The 23,786-nt window shown below is 36.3% G+C and overlaps 1 protein-coding gene across 14 annotated transcripts in view; it reads right to left on the bottom strand.

Annotated features, from left to right (window-relative positions):
- The window catches only part of ANKS1B (ankyrin repeat and sterile alpha motif domain containing 1B), a 1,084,349-nt gene that overhangs the window by 375,724 nt on the left and 684,839 nt on the right, over positions 1-23,786 (bottom strand). For all 14 annotated transcript variants that reach the window (XM_058741681.1, XM_058741678.1, XM_058741679.1 and 11 more), the window contains exon 15: positions 10,787-10,893. In XM_058741681.1, the coding sequence (XP_058597664.1) occupies positions 10,787-10,893 (107 nt within the window). The remainder of the gene's footprint in view (positions 1-10,786; positions 10,894-23,786) is intronic.

Genomic DNA, 23,786 nt, shown 5'->3' with positions numbered 1-23,786 from the left:
CCTTCTCTATAGGATTACTCCTTTCTGATAAAAGAATGTGTAATATAACTCCTGTCAAATAAACTTGAGATACTTTAGATTCTAGGCCTGTTATTCTCAGATATCCTTCAAAATTCTGGAAGGACAAACCTAATTCTTCTTGCCAGCCATCTAAACAGACATTGGCTTATAAACCCAAGATGTTCCACAATGCTTTGGATATGAATCCTAATCATCTTTACTCAGTCTGACAGAAGGTAAAAGTTTAACAATCTGAAATTTAATTCTGTGGACTCAAGGGGCAGAAATCAATGACCTGATATTCAGAGGCCTTTATTAATTATTCATCGTATTTTTCTCTTCTCCTAATATGCCTCCATAACTTCTAAGTAGAGTTATAAGGACTCTTGTTTCTCAAAACTCTTTTAGATCATATGCTGTTAAGTGACTGGATAGTTTCCAATGTCTATGATGTGCATGGTACGTACAGACCAGATGAGGAAGTCTGGGATGAAGTCAGTAACATGTCCAGGCAATGACCTGGAAGGTTATTTCTGTGTTCTTTAGCTTGAGTTTTCTGGTGGATAAAAATATGTAGCAATTCATAATGACAACTCATTACACTTTAGAAAAGATTATTCTGAAAGGTAAATCATGGCTTCCATGAACACTACTCCTGTTTGCTGTGGTGTCTCATGTATGCATGGAATGGCTCCCACTTAGGTAGTCTCATAGTCTCAGGACAGACTTGACCTGGCGGTGCATGATTTTTATAACCCTATTTAGGGTAGGAGATTCCTTAGTCTGGACTTCCTCATCTCTACATGAGGCAAGGTTTTTCTTCTCTCTCACCTTTCTTCTTGGTACTCTGAATAATCCCTCCAAGAACAAGGGATGCTTATGTTATTTTTGTTTGTTGAGAACCCATACCTTTCTTAGCTCACCTACATTATGTTTCCCCAGCAAATCTTGATTTTTTTCCCCTTTGGACTGTGACCAGGGTTTGAATCTTGAGTGCTTTGGGCCAGATATTTGGTCTCTCTTTAAGTTTTGTAATTGGTAAACTGGAATAATACTACATACTTCATAACATTTGTGGGAGAGGTAAATAGAATGTAGTAAAAATATATATAACAATTTTGTGATAAAATAGTAGTTATTTTATTAAATTGGTTATATTTTCTTTTCTTCCTATAAAACATGACTTATCTAATCATCTATTCCCTTAGGCTTTTCTACCAAATGGTTATCAATAGTCATCATAAAGATGGAAAACAAATGAATATTTCCTATAAATGTGATTTATTTAGGGGCCAGCAGAGCTGCAAAGTATAATAGAAAGAGTGCAGGGCTAGAGAGGTAGGAAGTTCTCAGCTGTGGCCCTGCTGCTTCTCTTGTTGACTAGCAGTGTGACCTTGTACATGATTACCCATGCGTGCAAAACTATAAGTTATCAGGAAGATTGCATTTATCATTGATGAAAGAATAACATCAGATTCTTTGAACATTTTAAATCTCATGTAAACCTCAAGTACATTAAGATTAATTCAATTAATCAAGTACTTATTGTGTGACCGTTATGGACTGTGCTTGGCAACATGAAGGATAATAAAGGATATGCATGTACACATATTTATTAAGAACTTTTATGGGCTTAATTGTGTTCCTCATAAATTCGTATGTTGAAGTCCTAACCCCCAGTCCCTCAGAATGTGACTTTATTTGGAGATAAGGTCTTTACTGAGGTAATCAAGTTAAAAATGAGGCCATTAGTGTGGAACCTAATCCAATATGACTGGTGCCCTTATAAGAAGAGGAAATTTGGACACACACACACACACACACACACACGCACACACACATTTGTGATTTGAAAACACAGGGAGAAGACTACTGGCAAGTGAAGGCCTAGAACAGAGCCTCCTCTCATATCCCTCAGAGGAACCAGGCTTGCCAACACCTTGACCTTGGACTTCTGGCCTCCAGAACTGTGACAATAAATTTCTGTTGTCTACAGCACACAGTTTGTGGCAGTTGGTTAAGGCAGCTATAGCAAACTATACAAGGACCTATTATGTACTAGGAAAATAATACTGACCAAAACATTGTTCTTCCTTTCAGGGGAAAGAGGTAAAGAAGCAGATAATTCCGCCTGTGTGATAAGCCTGCTCCATTCAAGGATGTGTATAGGGTGCCATGGGAAGCCAGTGAAGGGTAGTTGAGCAATACCACAACAGAATTTGTAAAAGGCTCCCAAGAAGGAACCTCTGATCTGGGCTTTTGAAGTAAGGGTTACCAGGCTAAGAATGAGTGCAGGAAGGGAACTGAGTAGAGAACAGTGTGTATAAGATGCTGTGTGCAAAGACTTGGATGTGTGATTAGGTATGGCTCGGTTGTAGAATTGTAATAATTCAACACAGCTAGAGCTTAAGAGGGGTAAAAGATGAAGCTGCAGAGGTGGGTAGGATCCAAATCAGTAGAAGAAGTCTCCACAGAGTGGGTGGGGTGGGGGGCAGGGCCTTGAGGAATGGGCTTTTCTTGAATAGGCAATTTGGAGGAGATAAGCTATGTTAGGTAGAAGGGAAATTATGAAGAAAGTAAAGGTATATATTTGGCAGTGAGTGTTCTAGTCTGATTAAAGCAGAGGCCCTCTTGAGAAGTAGTGGGGATGAGGTAGAAAATTAAGAAGTGAGATAAAGAAGTACCTCAAAGGACCAGAAGTACAACAAACTGGGAGTGCTTCAAGGGCAGGGCTGGTGTCCTGTTCCATGTCTACAATTTAACAGGAGCTCTCTTAACAGTCACTGAATGAGTGATAGGAAGAATGATGAAATAAATGTGGTCTTAGTGAATTGAGCAGGGACTTTTAGAATAAAAAGGTTTGGTTTTGAAATCTAGGTGGTACTGGGCAATTTTTTTTTAACCTTGTTGAGTTTCATTTATGAATATAATAATAATAATATTAAAATAATTCTCTTCATTTATAACTATGGAGATACTAATACTTACTGAAAAGGATACGGTGAGAATTACAGGGGATAATTTATATGAAACCAAACAGAACTTTAAAATTCCATCCAATCAATGTTTATCAGAAGCCACTATATGCCAGGTACTCTACTAGGCTTTAGGAATACAGAGATAAATAAGACCTGGTCTCTGCCTCTAAAGGAACTCATATTTTAGGGTGGGAGGTAGACATCTGAACATATAACATAATTACAGTGCCATATAATACAGATTAGCATAGGGCTAAGAGCAGGGTGCTGGGGTGCACAGGGACAGAGTGATTATGACAGCCAGATGACAGGGTGGTATAAGGAAATACTTCCTGGAGGAAGTGATGCTCAAGCTGAATCATGAACAATGCTGCACAATTAGGTGAAGAAGGAAGATAAAGGAATTCCAAAGAGTGTGAACTACAGGCTCCCTTTGCAGCTGTGTTTTTCTAGTTCCTACGCCTGTGCATTTCCCTTGCTGAAAATATACTCCCATCTGATTGGTTAGAGCAAAAACACCCTCTCTAGCTCTTATGAGACTCCTGAAGGCTGGCTTTTGCTCTGAATATCCTCAGCTATTGACTGGGTTCTCTTTAAACCAAACAGGCCTTTAGGAACCTTGCTGTAGCCACTTGCCAGATTCCCTTACTCCCTTTTTCCTTCTCTCTTTCTTTTATTCATCCTTGTTTGCTTTTTTCTTCCTCCTTTCAGCAAACATTTACTGTGCCTACATGTGTAAGCCATGGGTTGTCTCTGGAGATATAGAGGATCAAAACATATTTCTAATTCTCAAGGAGTTAAAAATAATTGAGTACATTAATCAAGCAGCAAACTATGGCTCCTTGACCAAATCTGCATTTTTGTAAATAAAGCTTTATTGGAACATAGCCACATCCATCATTTATATATTGTCTATGGCTCTTTTCATACTAAAACAGCAGAGGTGAATAGTTGCAACAGAGACCATATGACTATCAAAGCCTAAATATATTTACTATCTGGCCTTTGACAAAACAAGTTTGCTGACCCCTGTTCTATTATTTGTGTGTGTAGGTAGGTGGACATGTAAATAGCTAATATGGCACAGTAAAAAAAGTTGTAAGAAAGGGAACTACAGAAGAAGCATTCTTGACCCATGCTTGGAGGGTCAGGGAAGAAGTGACAGCTAAAAGAAGTGACAACCAGGCTGAGAACTAAAGGGTAAAAAGGAGTTAAGAGGGGAAGGAAGGTCATTCTTGGCAGAGAGCGGCAGGTGCAAAGGCCAGGCAGTGAAAAATAAATACATGGTATTTATACATGGCCCTAGAACTGTAGAGAGAAAATGGTAACAGAAGAGGCTGAAAATTAAATTGGGGCCATAAAGGATCCTGAATATGAAAGCCATATTAAGGATTTTGGAAACATAATCTCCCGTAAGTAACTGAGAATCACTGAATTATTTTAAGCAGAGTAGTGCTAAAGCAAACGTGTGCTTTAGAAAGAGCACTCTGGCTGCAGTAATACTTAACATTTGTTGGGCATTTGTTCTATGCCAAGTCTGTGCTAAATGCTTTGCATGCATACACGTATATGGAAATGTTTATTGAGTAGCTGGACAGTATTGGAAGCCAGGTAGAAAGAGGCAGAGTAGGGACAGCTATGGATCCATGAGAACTAATGATCTCTCTAATGGATGGACAGGTAGAGCACCGTGCACATTTAGAGGTGGGAGGAGGATTAGGAACAGGAATGATTGGAAAGGGCAGTGTAATGTCACAGAACCCTAGCAAATATCAATAAGGGAGTAAATGTCAATAAAGATTGGGTGCTGAAAATAAGACATTGTAACGAGGGCAAGAGAAATGAAGTGAGAAGAAAGGGGGCTGGGATTTGGCAAGAAGCAGGTCACAGCTGACTTCAAAGAGAACAATTTTAGCAGAAGATCTGGGAAGCAGGCAGGATTATAGGGGTTAAGGAGGTGATGGGAGTGAGAAAATGGAGGTCATTGCCTGTGAACACATGTTTGAGAGAACTGTCTTTTTAAAGAAGCAAAAAATATAATTGTGGCTGGATTTCTTAAAATTAGTCTGTAATTCAGCAGTTTGAATAAGTTTTCTGATTCATGAAGTAAATTCTTCATCCCAAATATCTGGTCATTTGAAGCAATACTGGAGATGAAATTATGCAAATATGCTACATGACTAAATTAAAGGCCAATTCATGTGAGCAGGAGTTAGTAATGGGAGTCGTAGTACTGCATTATTAGAAAATGGGGCAGCTTATTTTAATGCTTAAAAAGGTAACTGCAATAACATCTAGGTGGAAGAAAAGGCCTCCTCACTATCACCAGATCAGAATTTCAGCTAATGTTTTTTCTGAAAGCCATTCTTCTAAGATGGTCATCCCTGAACATGCCTTCATTTCTGACTTTCCACTGCACAAGCAATCAGTGTCCTTCCACGGCTAATGAGATCTACAGAAACAATTAACAGCTCTGCCAGCACCAATATTGTACCCTGAAACTTTAAATGGTTCAAAATATTAAATAACAAGTCCAAAGAACATTTCTCCTAGATCCCTCATTAGGTTGATTTTACAGATGAGTAAACCGAATCATAGAGAAGCAAGGCAGTGGAAATGAGAAGTCTTACTTGAGTTCTCTCTCACACCACTGTGAGGCTGTTGCCTATTACATTTGTAATTAAGCTGTTGTCCAGATAAAGAATGACTCCCTCCTGACTTTGACTTTTGGATGCCAACAGACTTTAAATGCCTGTAGTTGAAAAAAGAATAATTTTTTTTTATTTTGCAGAAGTGGATGTGTAACTACTGGACTGAGTTTGTAAAATTATGGCTGCACATTCACCATAAAGCCACCCACTTCAGAGCCTACACTGTTGCAGAAACAGGATGAAGTGGAGAGTGTGGCAGGTATTTTTCTCTTGGACCTTGAAATATCAGTAACTTTATAAAATTTTCTTAAGAAATATTTGAAACAAGAAATCATCCTGGGGGTTATTAGTCTTGGCCTTTAGGGACAATTTATTTTTCTGCTTCACAAGTTTAACTTCTTTCTTGGATCATAATGCTGCTAAGACACATAAAAGGTCATTTTGTCAGGTCAACTGCAAATGGTGCTCTTACTACAGAAAAGTTATGTAAAAGAGGAAAAGAGAAGTAAGCGCATTAGCATATAAAATGCACCACAAAATGGAAAAGGAAATTTCAACTACATACTTATAAGGTGACTCTTTCTTAAATCTTTTGTCCAAATGGATGACTTCCAAGAGCTCTGTGGCTTTACTTCAGTTTCTAATAGGCACTACTCATGCTGACCTTCAGGAAGTCCTTTATGAATGCTACTCACCCAAGTGTACAAAAATGCCAAACCACATAGGGCTTCTGGAATTATTTTTATTTTTTACTCTGTAAGGGCTGCATTTTGGACATTTTAATAATGGTCAAAGCATCCTAAGCCAACCTAGATGGCAACTGCTAGAAACATAGGAAGTGTTAAAAAAAATGAGTTGGCATAATTTCATTTTTTCCCTTTTTTTGATTAGAGTTTACAAATATTACTACTAGCTAGTTATCCTGGTAAGGATATGAGTCAGTCCTCCTCCAATAATATAAACTTCTTGATTCAGTTTTTGGACCATAAATCTACCATAACACTGTCAGTGTTATGTTGTTATCGGTATCTTTATCTTTCTTTACCCCTGCTATGAGAAATTTTATTTCTTCCATTGCCTACTGTACTTTATTGCTGGAAAAGCAATTGTTAGTAAGTAATGTGCTGAAGGATGGTGATTATATAAAAGAATGAGGGCAAGATCCCTGTGATAGAGTGTATGTGTGTGTGTGAGCACATGATGGAATGAGTGTCTAACATGCATGCAAATGATATGTAGGTCTGAGAGCAATATTGTAACCTAATAGAGGTCAAGAAGCATGTATTGTTCATGGTTACATTCCCAGGAATTAACACTGTTCCTAGCACATACAAGATGTTTAAGAGTTTGTTGCATGAATGAATGAATGAATGAATGAATGAATGAAGGGGGCTAAAACTTCATGTTCCATTGGTAAAACAAGGCTTCCAGTTTAAACAAGAGGCTGGTGATCCATCTACAACAGTCTGCTGTGTATCTAGTTGTCATGGAATGATGTATATATACACAGCATTATGGTAGGACTTGTGATAAAGGCAAGGCAATTGAACACACAGAACATGGACTTGAAGAGTTTCTAGTCTAGTGGGAGAGACAAGATATATACAAGTGAAAACTTATAATTCTAGAGAGTGAATAATGGCATGCCAAATGTAATTTTTCATACTGAATACAACCACTACATGAGTTCAGAGAAATGAGAGGCTCCAAAGGACTAGCGTCATTAAGGAAAGCTACATAAACAAGGCAGGGATTGAGTTGGACCTTTGAGGATAAAAGAAAGAGGGAAAGGAGAGGAAATAGCTGTAGAGGATGGGGGGAGGAGAGTACAAATGAGCAGTCATCAAGATAAGAATAGATAGTTTGAGACTTAAAATTTAGCAAGCAGTCATCAGACTTGGAAAAAGGAGAGGATGATAGAAACTTGCACAATAAGGAAGTAAATAAGCATATACATTTTGTACATTAAACACTTCATATCAAAACTCCTTGGTTTAAAAAAAAAAGTAATGTTGAAACACATATATTTTAGGGCCCCGGCAGCATTCCCAGAGGCTAGTGAACAGCATATGTCTTACAAGGGGGGAGCTGATGATGTATGACTTCAGAGGGGATGAGCAGGTAAGTGGGGCTTGGATAAGTCTTCAGATGAAAAATTCTGTGTTAAAGGGGCTTTTGGGTGCAACATAGATCTGACTCTCCCAAAGTCTTAGGTCACCTGATATAGTTTTGTAGTTATTTAATTGGATCAATTTCAATTTATTTTATATATTTAATGATACAAGAAAGTCAAAACTATGTGCACAAATGTCAGCAAAGCAGGACCAGGTACATAAAGAAAAAAGTTTGGTATTTTGATTTTAGGCACTGAAAAAAAATTCATGCATCAATAAAATCATGGATAAGCATTAAGGGCCCAAAGGAGAAGTAATAATTGATAGAGATACAAAAATAAATGGGACTCCTGCTTTTTCTAACTATGTCTAGGAATTGATATAAGAAATCTTTATTACAGTTAATCATAGCCATGTGGATAAATCATCCATATATTGTGTTTACGTGTGAGAGTATGTAGAACAGAGTTGGTAAAAAATATTTAAGCTTTCAATAAATACTTTGGAAGTCACTTATATAGAAAACATTCAATAATGGAATATTGATTAAATAAAAAAAATAACTCTTGAGAATGTTTCCTAAATAAAGTATAACTATGCGCGGATGTACAATGAAGTTTCAAGCAACATTAATTATACCCTTTTGATGTCTCTACTGTCTTGTTCTAAAAAGCTAATAAGACCTGCACTACATCACAGTTAATGGGAGTGTGGTGCTTGTTGCTTAGGCAACAGGATGAATAAATGCAGGTCAGAATGTGCTTCAAGAAAAATAAAAGCTAGAATATGATACTGAGTGGAGACTAAACAGGTCTAACAAATATTTCACCCCATTAATGAAATCTGTTTCTTAAAGTGGGCTGATTATATTGGTATACTTAACTAAATTCATAATGAAATAAGTTTGATTATGGAAATCAATCAATAAATTTGGTAAATGTAGAAACTGATTTTTTATGACACTAGTAGTAAATAGTGTATAGCAGCAGATAAAGCAACAATTGATGACACCATTTTATGATTTGCTCAATTTTCATAATTAACTCCTCTAAATGATCAAAGTTTTTGTTTTTTAAATTAACTGTCTCATGAAGAAAGTATTTGACTTATTTGCATTAACTGTTTTCTAATTTTCTGGAAAATTATATATAAAACTTAGAATTGAAAAAATAAAGACAATAATCTATGGAGAAGCTCAAACCTTGGTTTTGTCACATATACCCAGGATTTTTGCCTCCCAGATACACTTTGGAATGCTTATACATAATTCATTCCTGAACGTTGTTTTAAGACCTCCAAATGCTTATTTGAAACTTGTTTAATTAACCTTTCAGTTTTAGGCTTTCAAAAAGGGGTTATATTTGCTCAAATGTGTTTAATATTCAGAGGAAAATTATGCTGAATTAAAATATTTGGAAGTAGCCAGAATCCAAAGACCTAACTTCTCATGGGATCAGAATAAATTTGGACAAGAGTATGAAGAATGGGAATGAGAAAGTCTTAGCACAGGTAGAGTCAGAGAGAAAGAATAAAGACATCAAAATGTACAGTAAATATAAATAACCATGAAAAGATCTCCATCCTGTTTGATAGTTCCCCAAATGCTTAGTATTCTCTGTTTAGTGTCCTAAGCCTGTCCTAAATCTTCTCAGTGTCCTAAGACTGTCATAGCAACTGAAGACATTTCACTTTTTTTCCTGTTTCAATACCCACAATATCTTGTCTGTCTAATCAGTGACAGTTCTCTTTAACATGAGAAAAATAACAGTAGCTGCATATCCTATTATAAAAAACAGGTTCATAAAGAGTTCTATGCATACAATTACTTCGAGCTCATACATCTTCTTACATTTATGTAGCTTTTTAAAAAAGCTCACAGAGGATACACTTTTTTTGGAAAAGAGGCAGAAGTTTAACAATTTGACCAATTTTTAAATCTATAATAGTCAAGTTAAGCTCGGAGAAAAGTCATCTCAAATGGAAATTAAAAAAAAACATAACTAGCTGTCATATTCTGTTACCAGTTCTCGTATGAATAAGCTTCAGATGTCAGCCCCAGCATTTTATTTGGAAATAGCTATTAATTATTTCTTCAAGCCATTTGTGTGCTATATGCTTATATTATATAGTTCCCTCTAAATTTAGGGATCAGTAATATATGTGATGGGAACTTAAAAGCAAGGAAAGGTAATAAGGACTGTGACGTAGCTTAACAAGGGAAACTGATGAGCACTGGGGGAGATATATGAATGATTAGAAAGCTGTATTATGGGTCCGCACATCTCCCCACCCTCCTTCCTCGCCTATATTCATCACAGTGAGAAGTTTGCACACACCGGGTTTAGACTGCATGCAGACTAGTATTTAGAAGTATATGAATGTATTTGGTCCATCAGCCTCTCTTTCTAAATAGACAGGTAATTGATGGAAGTGTTTGTTTTTTACCTAAAGTAATAAAAAACACTTCAGTGCTCTTCAATCAGCATATGTAAGTAAGTGAATGTTCTCCATAATTGACCATCTGAAGCAGTTTGCTAACAAATTAAAGGTCATCCACACAATTTAAACTGCTTATCGAACAATTATCAGAAAAAAAATAATCTTCACACCGTAAACATAACAGATTGTCAAATTAATCATTAAATGCTGATGCTCAAATGAAAAAAATATGTTTTAGGAATCTAGAATTGACCGAAGAGTACTATAATCTAACTGGGTATTCTGAGATTACAAATTTATAAAAAGCACACAAAGAATGACAGGGAGAATATAAATGTTAATCTTCTTTCACTGCCTATAAATAGTACTCTCACCGGTTCATTCATATAATACATATGTATATGGATGCCCGTAGATCTCATTTTTCAGCAAGTGTCTATATGTACACAGTAAGTTCAGTCCTAAGGGCATCCAATTTTCTGATGCAGTTACATATATAAATTGACCGGTTTTGGTGCAAATCAGGCTGCCTCTGAGCCGTGTAAGACACATAAGAAGCAAAGACAGACAAAAGGCAGCTCCATGGACACAGAGAGCGTCTTACCATAAACTGTACATTGTCAAATCCATTAGCCATCAGGTGGTTCTCGTACTGAGGTAGCCCAATGCTTTCCAACCATTGTCCCACTGTTTGGACGGGGCATCTGGGTCCTGTAAGAGGATGAAGAGGGAAGCGTTTAAGCAGGGAGTAGCCGTCCACTGGGTAATAGCGGTAGTCCTGGGCTGAGAGGTGGCATTGCCACATCATGCTCCTGGGAAAGTTGCTATCAAAGGAGCCCGCCAGCTTGACAGATTAATGTTCTCAGCGAGAGAGCAAAGTCAGAAGTAAAACATAGTTTGCCAGGCAGGCTGTGGAGTATGACTTGATCCTAGCTCCACATTTCTTACATATTAATCTTTACTACCGACCAGTACGTCATACAGCCCCCAAAACCAGGCAGCAGAAGAAGGCATATCAAGCTGTCAGCTTAGGCTGGTCTGCGTTCTATGTGATTGTTGGAGTACTCCACAATGAGCAATGCACGGCCAGCAGCCAGAATTCTTTTTATCAAGTACTCCTACACTCATCAGTATGCAGCTCCATGCTCCCTGCTCCCCCTCGCTCGCTCCCCTTCATTACCCAGCCCAGGCTACACCTCGCATTTTCAATAATAGCCATCAGATAAGGCAGATTTTTTTTTGTCTGCAAGCTGTAAGCCTGCTGCTGCTGCTTCCTCCTACACACCCATCCAAGCGTCAATCCTGAATGATGAGAGCAGTCAAAACAAATGCAGAAAATAGCAAGATTCAAAAGCAAACCAAAGTGCTTAAATCTCAATTGAATCTTCATACTGGTTATACGTTACAGGGCTATTTGTTGTGGAATTTTACGTTTCAAAAGACACCAGGAAATGTAAAGCTTTAACTATAGCTTATAGCAGAGCTCACTACAGGTTTCTTTTTTCCTCTCCTTTTCTTCTCTTTCCTTTCTTCTTTTCTAAATGCAACACAGATAAATGCTTCTGATGTAAAGCTTTACAGGGTTTTGAGAATAATTATTCTCTTTCTTTAACATGCTGTATCAAAATGAACCTCTGTGAGATATTTTTTTTTCCTTTCTGAATTACTGCAAAATACAGAAACTGCATCGCAATCTTGAAGTCAAGATAATTCATTTCTCATTTGCAGGGCTTATTCCAAACAAAAATATTATTAGGCACAAGAAATCCCTTTCCCCTCTGATATTTAAAACCCAGTCTACCAGGGTTAGCATTCTAAATTAGCTATAAAGGTAACATTACTGGGTAGAGATTTTTAATAAAGAAGAAGAGCCCTAACCAAAAATAATTCAAGAATAACAGATGCAAATGTGTGAGTTTTACTGAATGGCAGACAGATTGAGTAATTTATTTAATAATTACAAGAAACCAGAGATTAATAATAGAACCCACAGGACCAGATCATAGGAAAGAATATATGTTCTTACTTAAGACTGGGAGAGAACTTGTGGAAGGGTTAGTCTAACCTCTCTCTTAAGGCAGAAATCCCTTGTCACAGAGTGCCCGGAAGATTATCATCCAATTTATGCTTGAATACTGCCTGGAACAGAGCTCTTACTACTTATCAGGAAGCCTCCACTTACTAGATTTTTTTACTTCCTACCTGGCTCCTACTCACTGGCTCCAGCTCTGCCTTTTGGGTTACACAGACTGGGAACAGTGCCTTTTCTACATAAAATGTTGTAAAAATCAAACATAATTCTCATCTCCCCAGAAACAGTGTCTGGCACATAATAAGTGCTCAATAAATATTTATTAAATAAATTAAACATTATTTTTCTTCTTTCCCTAAACCTTATCTCTCTCTTTTTAAGAACATTGTCAGCTTCCCTGGCACATAGACATCAAACTTCAAAACATCTTGTACTCCCTCTTTCACTGCTGACAGGCATTCTCGAGTTCTAGTTACCCCTCACCACTGTCTCTTGCATCCATTCCCTGGATTCTATTTCCTGTTTCATGTTTATGGAACTGCCATCTACTTTGATTCTGTTATCTTAGTTTAGGCCCATGTGGCCTAATGTAACAATAGCATCAAGGGGTGGCTTCATGGCTTAGTGGTTAAGGGACTGACTCTTGACTTCGGCTCAGGTCATGATCTCACAGTTCAGGAGTTTGAGCCCCATGTTGGGCTCTGTATTGACAGAATGGAGCCTGCTTGGGATTCTCTCCATCTCCCTCTCTTTCTCCCTTTCCCCTGCTGTCTCTTTCTCTCAAAATAAGTAAATAAACTTAAAATATAAAATGAAACAAAAGCCTCTATGTTGGTCTTCTATCTCTGATATTTTAAAATCTATTTTATACATGGGTGTCAGACTAATCTCTCTAAGACAGTTTTAATTATTATGCTTTGTTTCAACCCCCCCCCCCCCCCGCCATGGTTTTCAGTGGGCTTCGAAATAAACTCACAGTTCCTGTGATAACATTTGGGGATCTCCACAATCTACTACAAATCATCTGCATTTATTTACTTTTCTCCAGTACTCCAGTCAGGTAGGATCACTGGCTGGTCTCTAAAGGAAGCCTGTAACATACTTGGGTTGGTTTTGTTATGTCCCTACATTTTTCCCCCTTTGTTGGCTTTGGATCAGATAACATTTCCTTTCTGAAATCTTTTATAATCCCTCCTAACAGGAATAACTCTCTTATTTATCTGTTTTAAGTGGCATTATTAGATCCTCTATTAGAACAAATATTTTCTGTGTAATATTGTAGTTATTTTGTACAAGACTTCTCAGTGTAGAGCTATGTCTTGCTAATACTGCTTGAAGTAAGGACTCAGTACGCACCTGCTAAACCAAATAATATAATTTTTATGTCATAATCCAAACTACATAAAATTCTAGTTTCAGATTTAAAATTTCATTTAAAAATTCTATCCCAAGTCTCTGAATTCTTTTTTTTTAAATTTTTTAATGTTTATTTATTTTTGAGAGAGAGAGAGAGAGAGAGAGAGAGAGAGAGAGTGCAAGCAGGGGAGGGGCAGAAAGAGATGGAGACACAGAATCCAAAGCAGGCTCCAGGTTCTGAGCTGTCAGCACACAGCCCTAGATGGGGCTCAAACTCACAAACTGTGAGATTGTGACCCAAGCCAAAGTCAGATGCTCAACTGACTGAGCCACTCAGGTGCACCCTGAATTCTTTACTTAAAAAATAATAGGATTTTATTTAAAATTTTTTTTTCATTTTATTTATTTTACAGAGAAAGAGAGAGAGAATTTTAAGCAGACTCCACACTTACTGCAGAGCCCAGCATGGGGCTCAATCTCATGACCCTGATTATTATGACCTGAGCCGAAATTAAGAGTTGAATATTTAACCAACTGAGCCACCCAGGTACCCCAAGATGATAGGTTTTGAAATAGAATTTTTAGGTCTGGATTTTTAACATCCTCATTCTCTTTTTTACTTGATTATAGTTTATTTCTGATTGGTTCTAGATCTTTTAAGGTCAAAAAGTTTGTAGCAGTTTGGGAATCAGCTTTAAGGGATTTTGGCTGCTCAACATTACCTGTATGAGAAGTTGAAAACAAGACAGTATTTGTCTTTCGCCATCTCTAAAATTGGTATGAGGTGGAATTAAAGGCAAATAAGAATTACAGCCTTTCCCAGGGTCACGTGGTGACCATGGTCACATGGTTTCTCCTGATCATTTTGAACTATGAGCAAGTAGACAAACTACACAAAGATCGTGCAAATATAATAATGTTTTGGCTTAGTAAGGCATATATTTATTGGCCAGCTCCTCAAATCCTATCTCATTTCTTAATCCCAGGGACCAAGAACCTAGAAGAGCGCCACACACACACAACCTAGGCATTAAATCAGTTCTGTTAAATAAACAAATCAATGATATTGGAAATGGCTTTCATAGGATTTTCATTTCTTTTTTTTTTTTTTTTCAACTTTTTTTTTTTTTTTAATTTATTTTTGGGACAGAGAGAGACAGAGCATGAATGGGGGAGGGGCAGAGACAGAGGGAGACACAGAAGCGGAAACAGGCTCCAGGCTCTGAGCCATCAGCCCAGAGCCTGACGCGGGGCTCGAACTCACGGACCGCAAGATCGTGACCTGGCTGAAGTCGGACGCTTAACCGACTGCGCCACCCAGGCGCCCCAGGATTTTCATTTCTTGAGAGAGAGAGAAAGGAGAGAGAGAGAGAGAGAGAGAGAGAGAGAGAGAGAGATGCGAGAGTTATTTCAAGGTCCAGACTTCTGTACCAAAGCATAACTTGCTTGCATACAGGCCAATATCCTTGATAAATATAGATGCACTAACCCTCAACAAAACATCAGCTAAGTGAATTCAACAATATATTAAAAGGATCATTCACCACAATCAAGTGGGATTTATTCTGAGGACACAAGGATGGTTCAATATCCATAAACCAATCAATATGATATACCCCATTAATGAAATTAAGAATAAAAATCATATGATCATCTCAATAGATGCAGAAAAACCATTTGACAAAATACAATGTCTGTTCTTGATAAAAACTCTCAACAAAATGGGGTTAGAGGGAACACACTTCATCATAATAAAGGCCATATATGACAAACCCACAGCTAATGTCATACTCAATTGTGAAAAACTGAGAGCATTTCCCCTAAGATCAGGAACAAGACCAGGATGTCCACTCTTGCCACGTTTATTTAACCCAGTACTGGAAGTCATAGCCACATCAATCAGAAAGAAAAGAAACAAAGGCATCCAAATTGGTAAGGAAGAAGTAAAACTGTCATTATTTGCAGATGACATTGATATTATACATAGAAAAACCTTAACGATTCCACCAAAAAACTATTAGTAGTAATAAATGAATTCAGTAAAGTTGCATGATAAAAAATTAATAGCCAGAAATTGGTAGCATTTCTATACACTAATAACAAAGTAGCAGAAAGAGAAATTAAGAAAGCAATTCCATTTACAATTGCACCAAAAAGAATAAAATATCTAGGAATAAAGTTAACCAAGGAAGTAAAAGATCTATACTTTGAAAACTATAAAACATAGATGAAAGAAATTGAAGATGACACAAACAAATGTAAAGATATTCCATGTTCATGGGTTGGAAGAATTAATATTGTTAAAAGGTCTACACTATCCAAAGCAATCTATAGATTTAATATAATCCCTATCAAAAGACTAATAACATTTTTCACAGAACTAGAACAAATAATACAAAAATATGTATGGAGCCACAAAACACCTGTAGCCAAAGCAGTCTTGAGAAAGAAGAACAAAGCTGGAAGTATCAGAATCCTAGATTTCAAGATATGTTACAAAGCCATAATAATCAAAACAGTACTGGCACAATAATAGCCACAGATCATGGAACAGAATAGAAAGCTCAGAAATAAAGTCACAATTATATTGTCAATTAATCCACAACAAAGAAGGCAAGAATATACAATGGGGAAAAGACAGTCTCTTCAACAAATGGGTTCTGGGAAAACTAGACACTAGGTGCAAAAGAATGAAACTGCATTACTTATACCATACACAAAAATAAACTCAAAATGGATTAAAGACCTAAGTGTGAGACATGAAACCATAAAACTCCTAGAATAAAACATAGTAATCTCTTTGGCATTCACCTTAGTAATATTGTTCTAGATATGTCTCGTTAGGGAAGTGAAACTAAAACAAACTATTGCGACTACACCAAAATAAAAAGATTTTGCACAGTAAAGGAAACCATACACAAAACAAAAAGACAACCTAGGCAGTGAGAGAAGGATTTGCAAGTGATATATCCAATAAGGGGTTAATATACAAAATATATAAAGAACTTAAAACAATTCAACACTAAAAAAAAAAAAAATCTGTTTAAAAACATGCAGAGAATCTGAATAGATATTTTCCCAAAGAAGACATACAGATGGTCACAGGCACATAAAAAGATGCTTCACATCACTAACCATCAGGAAAATGTAAATCAAAACTACAATGAGATATCACCTCACACCTGTCAGAATGGCTAGTATCAAAAGACAAGAAATAACAAGTGTTGGCAAGGAGGGGCGCCTGGGTGGCTCAGTCGGTTGTGCATCCGACTTTGGCTCAGGTCATGATCTCGCGGTTTGTGAGTTCCAGCCCGCATCAGGCTCTGTGCTGATAGCTGGGAGCCTGGAACCTGCTTCAGATTCTGTGTCTCCCTCTCTCTCTGCCCCTCCCCCGCTTGTACTCTGTCTCTCTCTGTCTCTCAAAAATGAATAAATGTAAAAAAAAATTAAAAAACCACAAGTGTTGGCAAGGATGTGGAGGAAAAGAACACTCATACACTGTTGGTGGGAATGTAAGTTGGTATAGCCACTGTGAAAAACAGTATAGATTCCTCAAAAAATTAAAAATAGAATTACCATATGATCCAGTAATCCCTCTACTGGATATGTACCCAAAGAAAACAAAAACACTGATTCAAAAAGATATGTGCACCACTATGTTTACTGCAGCATTATTTACAATAGCCAAGATATGGAAGCAACCCCAGTGTCAACAGACAGATGAATGGATAAAGAAGATGTCGCATATATATATGTGCAATGGAATATTACTCAGCCATAAAGAGGAATGAGAACTTGCCATTTGTGACAACATGGATTGACCTAGAGGGTATTATGCTAAGTGAAATAAGCCTGAGAAAGTCAAATACTATAGGATTTCACTTATATGTGGAATTTAAAAATCAAAACAAATAAACAAAAAAAGCAGAAACAGACCCATAAATACAGAGAACAAACTGATGTTGTCAGAGGGGAGGGGCTGGCGGGATGGGCAAAATGGGTGAAGGAGCATGGGAGATACAGGCTTTTGTTACAGCATAGGGAATATAGTCAATGGTACTGGAATAGTATTGTATGGTGACAGATGGTAGCTACATTTGTGAGCATAGCATAACTTACAGAGTTGTCAAATAGCTGAAATACATGTACACCTGAAATAAATGTAACTCTGTGTGTCGCTATGCTTCAATTTAAAAACAAGTAAAGCTTGGAGAGAATACTGGTTACTGATCACATTACAAATCTTTGTATAGACTGTATTTTATTCTTTATTCAGTCATTCAGTTTCTACTCAGTAATTCTCATATGTTGGTGAAAAGCTATAATGCAGGAGGGAAAAGAGTTGGGAGAGAGTTGGGTAGGGTGAGGAGGTGAGGGAGAGAGGAAGAAAAAAGAGATCTTGAGTCATGTTGTTTGTGGTTTGGTTATTTTCTCATGAGCCAAACTTCTGAAAGAACCTTGGTTCAAGCCTAAAGATCACTTTTGAGTAGTGGTTAAGTGTATTTCTTACCTCAAGTAGTACTTGAAATACTTTCTTGGAGTCTTAAAATTCTTCAAGCATAACAACACATTACCTTTATTCAATAGAACTTCTCTAAGTCCCCAAAGTGAGATAAATGGAGGGAAAAATAAATTAATAGTTATTCAGAGATACTATGTCCTAGGTAGTGTATTATGGATTATTAGCCCCATTTCAGATAAGGAAACTGAAACTCAGAGAATGTGATAAAAGCAGGAATTTCCTTTGCACAGTCTTTTTATTTTATTTTATTGTATTTTCAATATATGACATTTATTGTCAAATTGGTTTCCATACAACACCCAGTGCTCATCCCAAAAGGTGGCACAGTCTTTTTAAAAAAATAATCTGGAGGTACTACTTTCAGATTCGCAATGTGAAGGGCTCCGTGGACCTGTTCCCCAGCAAAATGGACATAACTGGTGAAATTGTAAGATAAGCAATATCTGTGAATTGTTCTAAGAACATACAGAGGACGAAAAAATACTTATTCAAGAAAATCTACTGGGCTACCTGAGCGGCTCAGTTGGTTAAGTGTCTGACTTTGGCTCAGGTCACGATCTCACTGTTTGGGCTTATGAGTTCCAGCCCCTCATCGAGACCCTCATTTAGCCCCTCATCAGGCTCTGCACTGGTGTACGGAGCCTACTTGGGATTCTTGCTCTCTCTTCTCTCTCTGCCTCTGTCCAACTTGTGCTTTCTCTCTCTTTCAAAATAAATAAATAAACTTAAAAAAAACCTTGTACATACGTACAAATACACACACATTTGCAGATATTGTTTCATTAAATTAGAATCATATTACCCTTGCTTTTCTGAACCTTACTTTTTTCATTCAACAAAGCCTTATGGAAATTCTAACAAGTAAATGATAAGCTCTAATTTATTCTTGTAAATATCTACATAATAGTCCATAAGGTGGATACCCCATCCTTTTTTCAGTCCTTTGATATCTCTAGACCCACCCCTCCATTGTCTTTTTTAAAACTTTATTTTAAGATAATCATAGATTCACTAGTAGTTATGAAAAGTAATAAGAAAGAGAGATTCTGGAAGCACCTGGGCGGCTCAGTCAGTTAAGTGTCCGACCTTTGCTCAGGTCATGATCTCACGGTTCACAGGTTCGAATCCCACATTGGGACATGGAGACTGCTTGGGATTCTCTCTCTGACCCTTCCCCACTCATGTGCGTGCTGTCTGTCTGTCTGTCTGTCTGCCTCTCTCTCTCTAAATAAACTTAAAAAACAAAGAAAGATTCTGTATAGGCTTCATTCGATTTTCCCCAATCTTAATATCTTTTACAACTATAGTACAATATCACAAACAGGCAATTGGCATTGATAAAATGCATTGATATTTTTTGGATTTCACCAGTTTTACATGCACTCATTTGTGTGTGTGTGTGTGTGTGTGTGTGTGTGTGTGTATGTGTTTAGTTCCACACAATTTTATCACACGTAAATTGTGTGACCATCACCACAGTCAAGATAAAGACAGTGCCATCATAAGGATCCTTCCTGCTATCCTTTTATGGCCATAGCTGTCTCCCTCTCTCTCCCACTCCTTCACCTCTGGCAACTACCAATCTGTTCTCCATCTCTATCAATTTGTCATTTCAAGAATGTTATATACATAGAATCATATAGTATGGAAACTTTGGGACTGGCTTTTTTTCTTCTTTTTTTTATGTTTTATTTATTTTTGAGAGAGAGAGAGAGAGAGAGAGAGAGAGAGAGAGAGAGAGAACAAATGGAGGAGGGGCAGAGAGAGAGGGAGACACAGAATCTAAAGCAGGCTCCAGGCTCTGAGCTGTCAACCCAGAGCCCAACGTGGGGCTTGAACTCCTGAACTGCGAGATCATGACCTGAGCTGAAGCCAGAGGCTTAAAGGACTGAGCCACCCAAGCATCCCAGGACTGGCTTTTTTCATTCAGCATAATTTTCTTGAAATCCATACAAGTTATTCTGTGCATCAATAGCTCATTCCTTTTTGTTTCAGAGTACTATTCCATGATATGAATATACCACAGTTTGCTTAAGGATTCACCCATTGATGGGCTTTGGGTTGTTTCTACTTCTTAGTTGTTACAAATAAAGCTCTTATAAACATTGTGTACAAGTTTTTGTATGAACATAAGTTTTCATTGCTCTGGGATAAATATTCAAGAGTGCAATTACTTGCTCATATGGTAAGTACATGTTTAGTTTTATAATAAATTGTCATATTATTTTCCAGAGTGGTTGTATTATTTTATATTTCCACCAGCAATGCACAAAAGATTGAGTTTCTTCACATTTCACCAGAATTAGTGTTATCACTATTTTTTTTTAAATTTTAGCTATTCTGATAGATGCATAGTAATACTACATTGTGGTTTTAATTTCCATTTTCCTCATGGCTAATAAGGTTAAACATATTTTTATGTGCTTATTGCCATCCATATATCTTTTTTGGTAAAATGTCTGTGCATGTCTTTTGTCTATTTTTTTAAAAATTTACATCCAAATTAGTTAGCATATAGTGCAACAATGATTTTAGGATTAGATTCCTTAATGCCCCTTACCCATTTAGCCCATCCCCCGTCTCACAATCCCTCCAGAAACCCTCTGTTTGTTCTCCATATTTAAGAGTCTCTTATGTTTCATCCCCCTCCCTATTTTTATATTATTTTTGTTTCCCTTCCCTTATGTTCATCTGTTTTGTCTCTTAAAGTCCTCATATGAGTGAAGTCATATGATATTTGTCTTTCTCTGACTAATTTCGCTTGTCTATTTTTGAATTGGATTGGTTGGTTTTATACTGTTGAGTTTTGAAAGTTCTTTATATATTCTAGTTAGAGGCATTTCTTATATTTTTGATTTGCAAATATTTTCTCCTAGTCTGTAGTCTATATTTTTATTTTCCTCACAGAATTTCCTGTAGAGTTAAAGTTTTTAATTTTGAAGAAGTTCAATTTATCAATTTTTACTCTTATGAATCTTGATTTTGGTGTCTATCCATTATTTTTAACTTTTAAAATGTGACTGTTATAAATAGTTTATAACTGTAATTGCATTTTAAACTGGAATTTAAAAAACTATTTAATCTGGAATTTAAAAAACTAGTCTAGTGGTTTGCACTTTAATGGATAATTACAATTTTGCATAATGACAGTCATGCTTAATTTTAATCATTCCATCTTATTTTCTATTTCATTTATGTACATTATTGTTTCTTCATTTTCTTTTTTGAATCTTTGTTGGTCTGGTGACAGTCCTTTGTATTCTATTTTTCTCTTTTTAACTTCTAGATTTTGTGATACTTCTCTCTTCATAGATATTATATCTTTCCCTGCTCTATTGACATATATACTTTTCTAGGATTATTTGAAAATAGGATATCAACTCTTTCCCCTTCCATAAATCTAGTTAAAACCTTCCAGAAAGAAAACTCTAAACCTCATCAATGCCTTCAATGGTGAATGCTACCCAATGTATAAGGAAGAAATAATACCAATTCTAAACAAACTCTTCCAGAAAACTGAAAAGAATACTTTCCAATTCATTTTATGAGGTCATAATTACTCTGATACCAAAGTCAGTCAATGACATCTTGAGAAAAGAAAACTATAGACCAATGTTTTTATGGATATAGAGGTAGAAATTCTTAACAAAATCTTGGAAAATAATATTAAATAATACATAAAAGATAATGAAACATGACCAAGTTGAGTTAATCTCAATAATACAAGTCTTTTTTTCAACATTAAAAAAACAAGGAGCGCCTGGGTGGCTCAGTTGGTTAAGCGTCCGACTTCGGCTCAGGTCATGATCTCACGGTCCGTGGGTTCGAGCCCCGCGTCGGGCTCTGTGCTAATAGCTCAGAGCCTGGAGCCTGTTTCAGATTCTGTGTCTCTCTCTTTCTCTGACCCTCCCCTGTTCATGCTCTCTCTCTCTCTGTCTCAAAAATAAATAAATGTTAAAAAAAAATTTAAAAAAATGTACCTCACCATATTAACTTGTAAAGAAAAACCACATGATCATCTCAGTAGAGGCAGAAAAAGCAGAAAAAAAGATCATTTGACAAAAGTCAACAACTATTCCTCATAAAAACTCAGGAAACTAGAAAGGATTTTTTCAAACCCGATAAAAGGCATCTATAAACCTACAGCTAGCATCGTACTTAATTGTGAAAGACTGATGCTTTCCTGCTAAGATCAGGAAACAAGGCAAGGATGTCCACTATCACCACTTCCATCTAATATTGTACTGGAGGTTCTAGCCAGCACAATAAGACTGGAAAAAGAAATAAAATCCATCTAGATTAGAAAGGAAGAAGTTTCTGTTGATATATATGATATAATATGATATAATTACCTGATATAATTACATATGATATAATTATCTGTGTATAAAATCTTATGAGATACACACAAATGCTACCAGAATAAGTGTGTTTTTCAAGGTTGCAGAATATAATATACAAAAATCAACTGTATTTGTATATACTATCAATAAGCACATAGAACTTGAAATTTTAAAAATCCTAATTTATCATAGCATCAAAAACTTGAAATTCTAAGGAGTAAATCTGTCAAAAGATGTTCTGGACCTGTACACTTAAAATTACAAAGCATTGCTGGAAGAAATCATATAAGACCTAAATAAATGGAAAGATATACTGTATTCATGGATTAGAGAACTCAACATTGTTAACATGTCTGTTCTTCCCAAATTTATCTATAGATTTAATGTAATCCCAGTCAACATCCCAGGAGGCTCTGTATGTGTGTATGTGTAAATTGTCAAGTTTGTTCTAAAATTCACATAGAAACACAAGGGACCAAAAACAACCAAAATAACTTTGAAGAAGAACAACGTAGGAGAAGGTATACTACTTGACTTTACTTATCATAAAGTCATGGTCATGCTCATCAGGACAGTGGGGGTGTTAGTGTTAAGACAGATAAATAGGCCAATGGAACTGAAGAGATGGTTTAGAAACTGACAGAGAATCAATTGATTTTTGATAAAAGTGAAGGGTAATTCTGTGGAGAAAGGAGAGACTTTTTAATGAATGATGTTGGAATAATTGGGAATTCTATATACACAAAAAAATGGATTTCAATCTGTATCCCACAGCGTATATAAAAATTAGCTCAAAATGTATCATAGGCCTAAATGTAAAATCTAAAACCATTAAACTTATACAAGAAACAATATGGAAAAAAAATTAAGAAAAATTTTGAACTTGGGTTAGGCACTAAAATCACAATTCTAAAAGAGAAAATGATCATTAAAATTAATCAAAATTTTAAAACTCTGCTCTTTGAAAGGCAACATTAAGAGAATGAAAAGACAAAACTATGGACTAAAGAAAAAATATTTGCAAATTATACCTGATAACAGACTATATCACAAATGTATAAAGAACTCTAAAAATTCACTAATAAAAAGTTGTTTTTTTAAATGGGCAAAAGATTTGAACAGACTCTTTACCAGAGAAGATATACAGATGTCAAATAAGCACATGGAAAGATGCTCAACATCATCAGACATTAGGAAAATGCAAGTGAAAACACTTATTAATATGTCTAAAATTAAAAAGGTTGATCACACCAAATGTTGACAATGATGTGAATCAGTGGGACTCTCAGGCACTTTTGGTGGGAATGTAAAATGGTACAACCTCTTTGGGAAATAGTTTGATAATTTCTTG

The sequence above is a fragment of the Neofelis nebulosa genome, chromosome 8 (genome assembly GCF_028018385.1).
Source record: "Neofelis nebulosa isolate mNeoNeb1 chromosome 8, mNeoNeb1.pri, whole genome shotgun sequence".
Taxonomy (NCBI): domain Eukaryota; kingdom Metazoa; phylum Chordata; class Mammalia; order Carnivora; family Felidae; genus Neofelis; species Neofelis nebulosa.
This window is presented reverse-complemented; position numbering and strand designations above follow the sequence as displayed.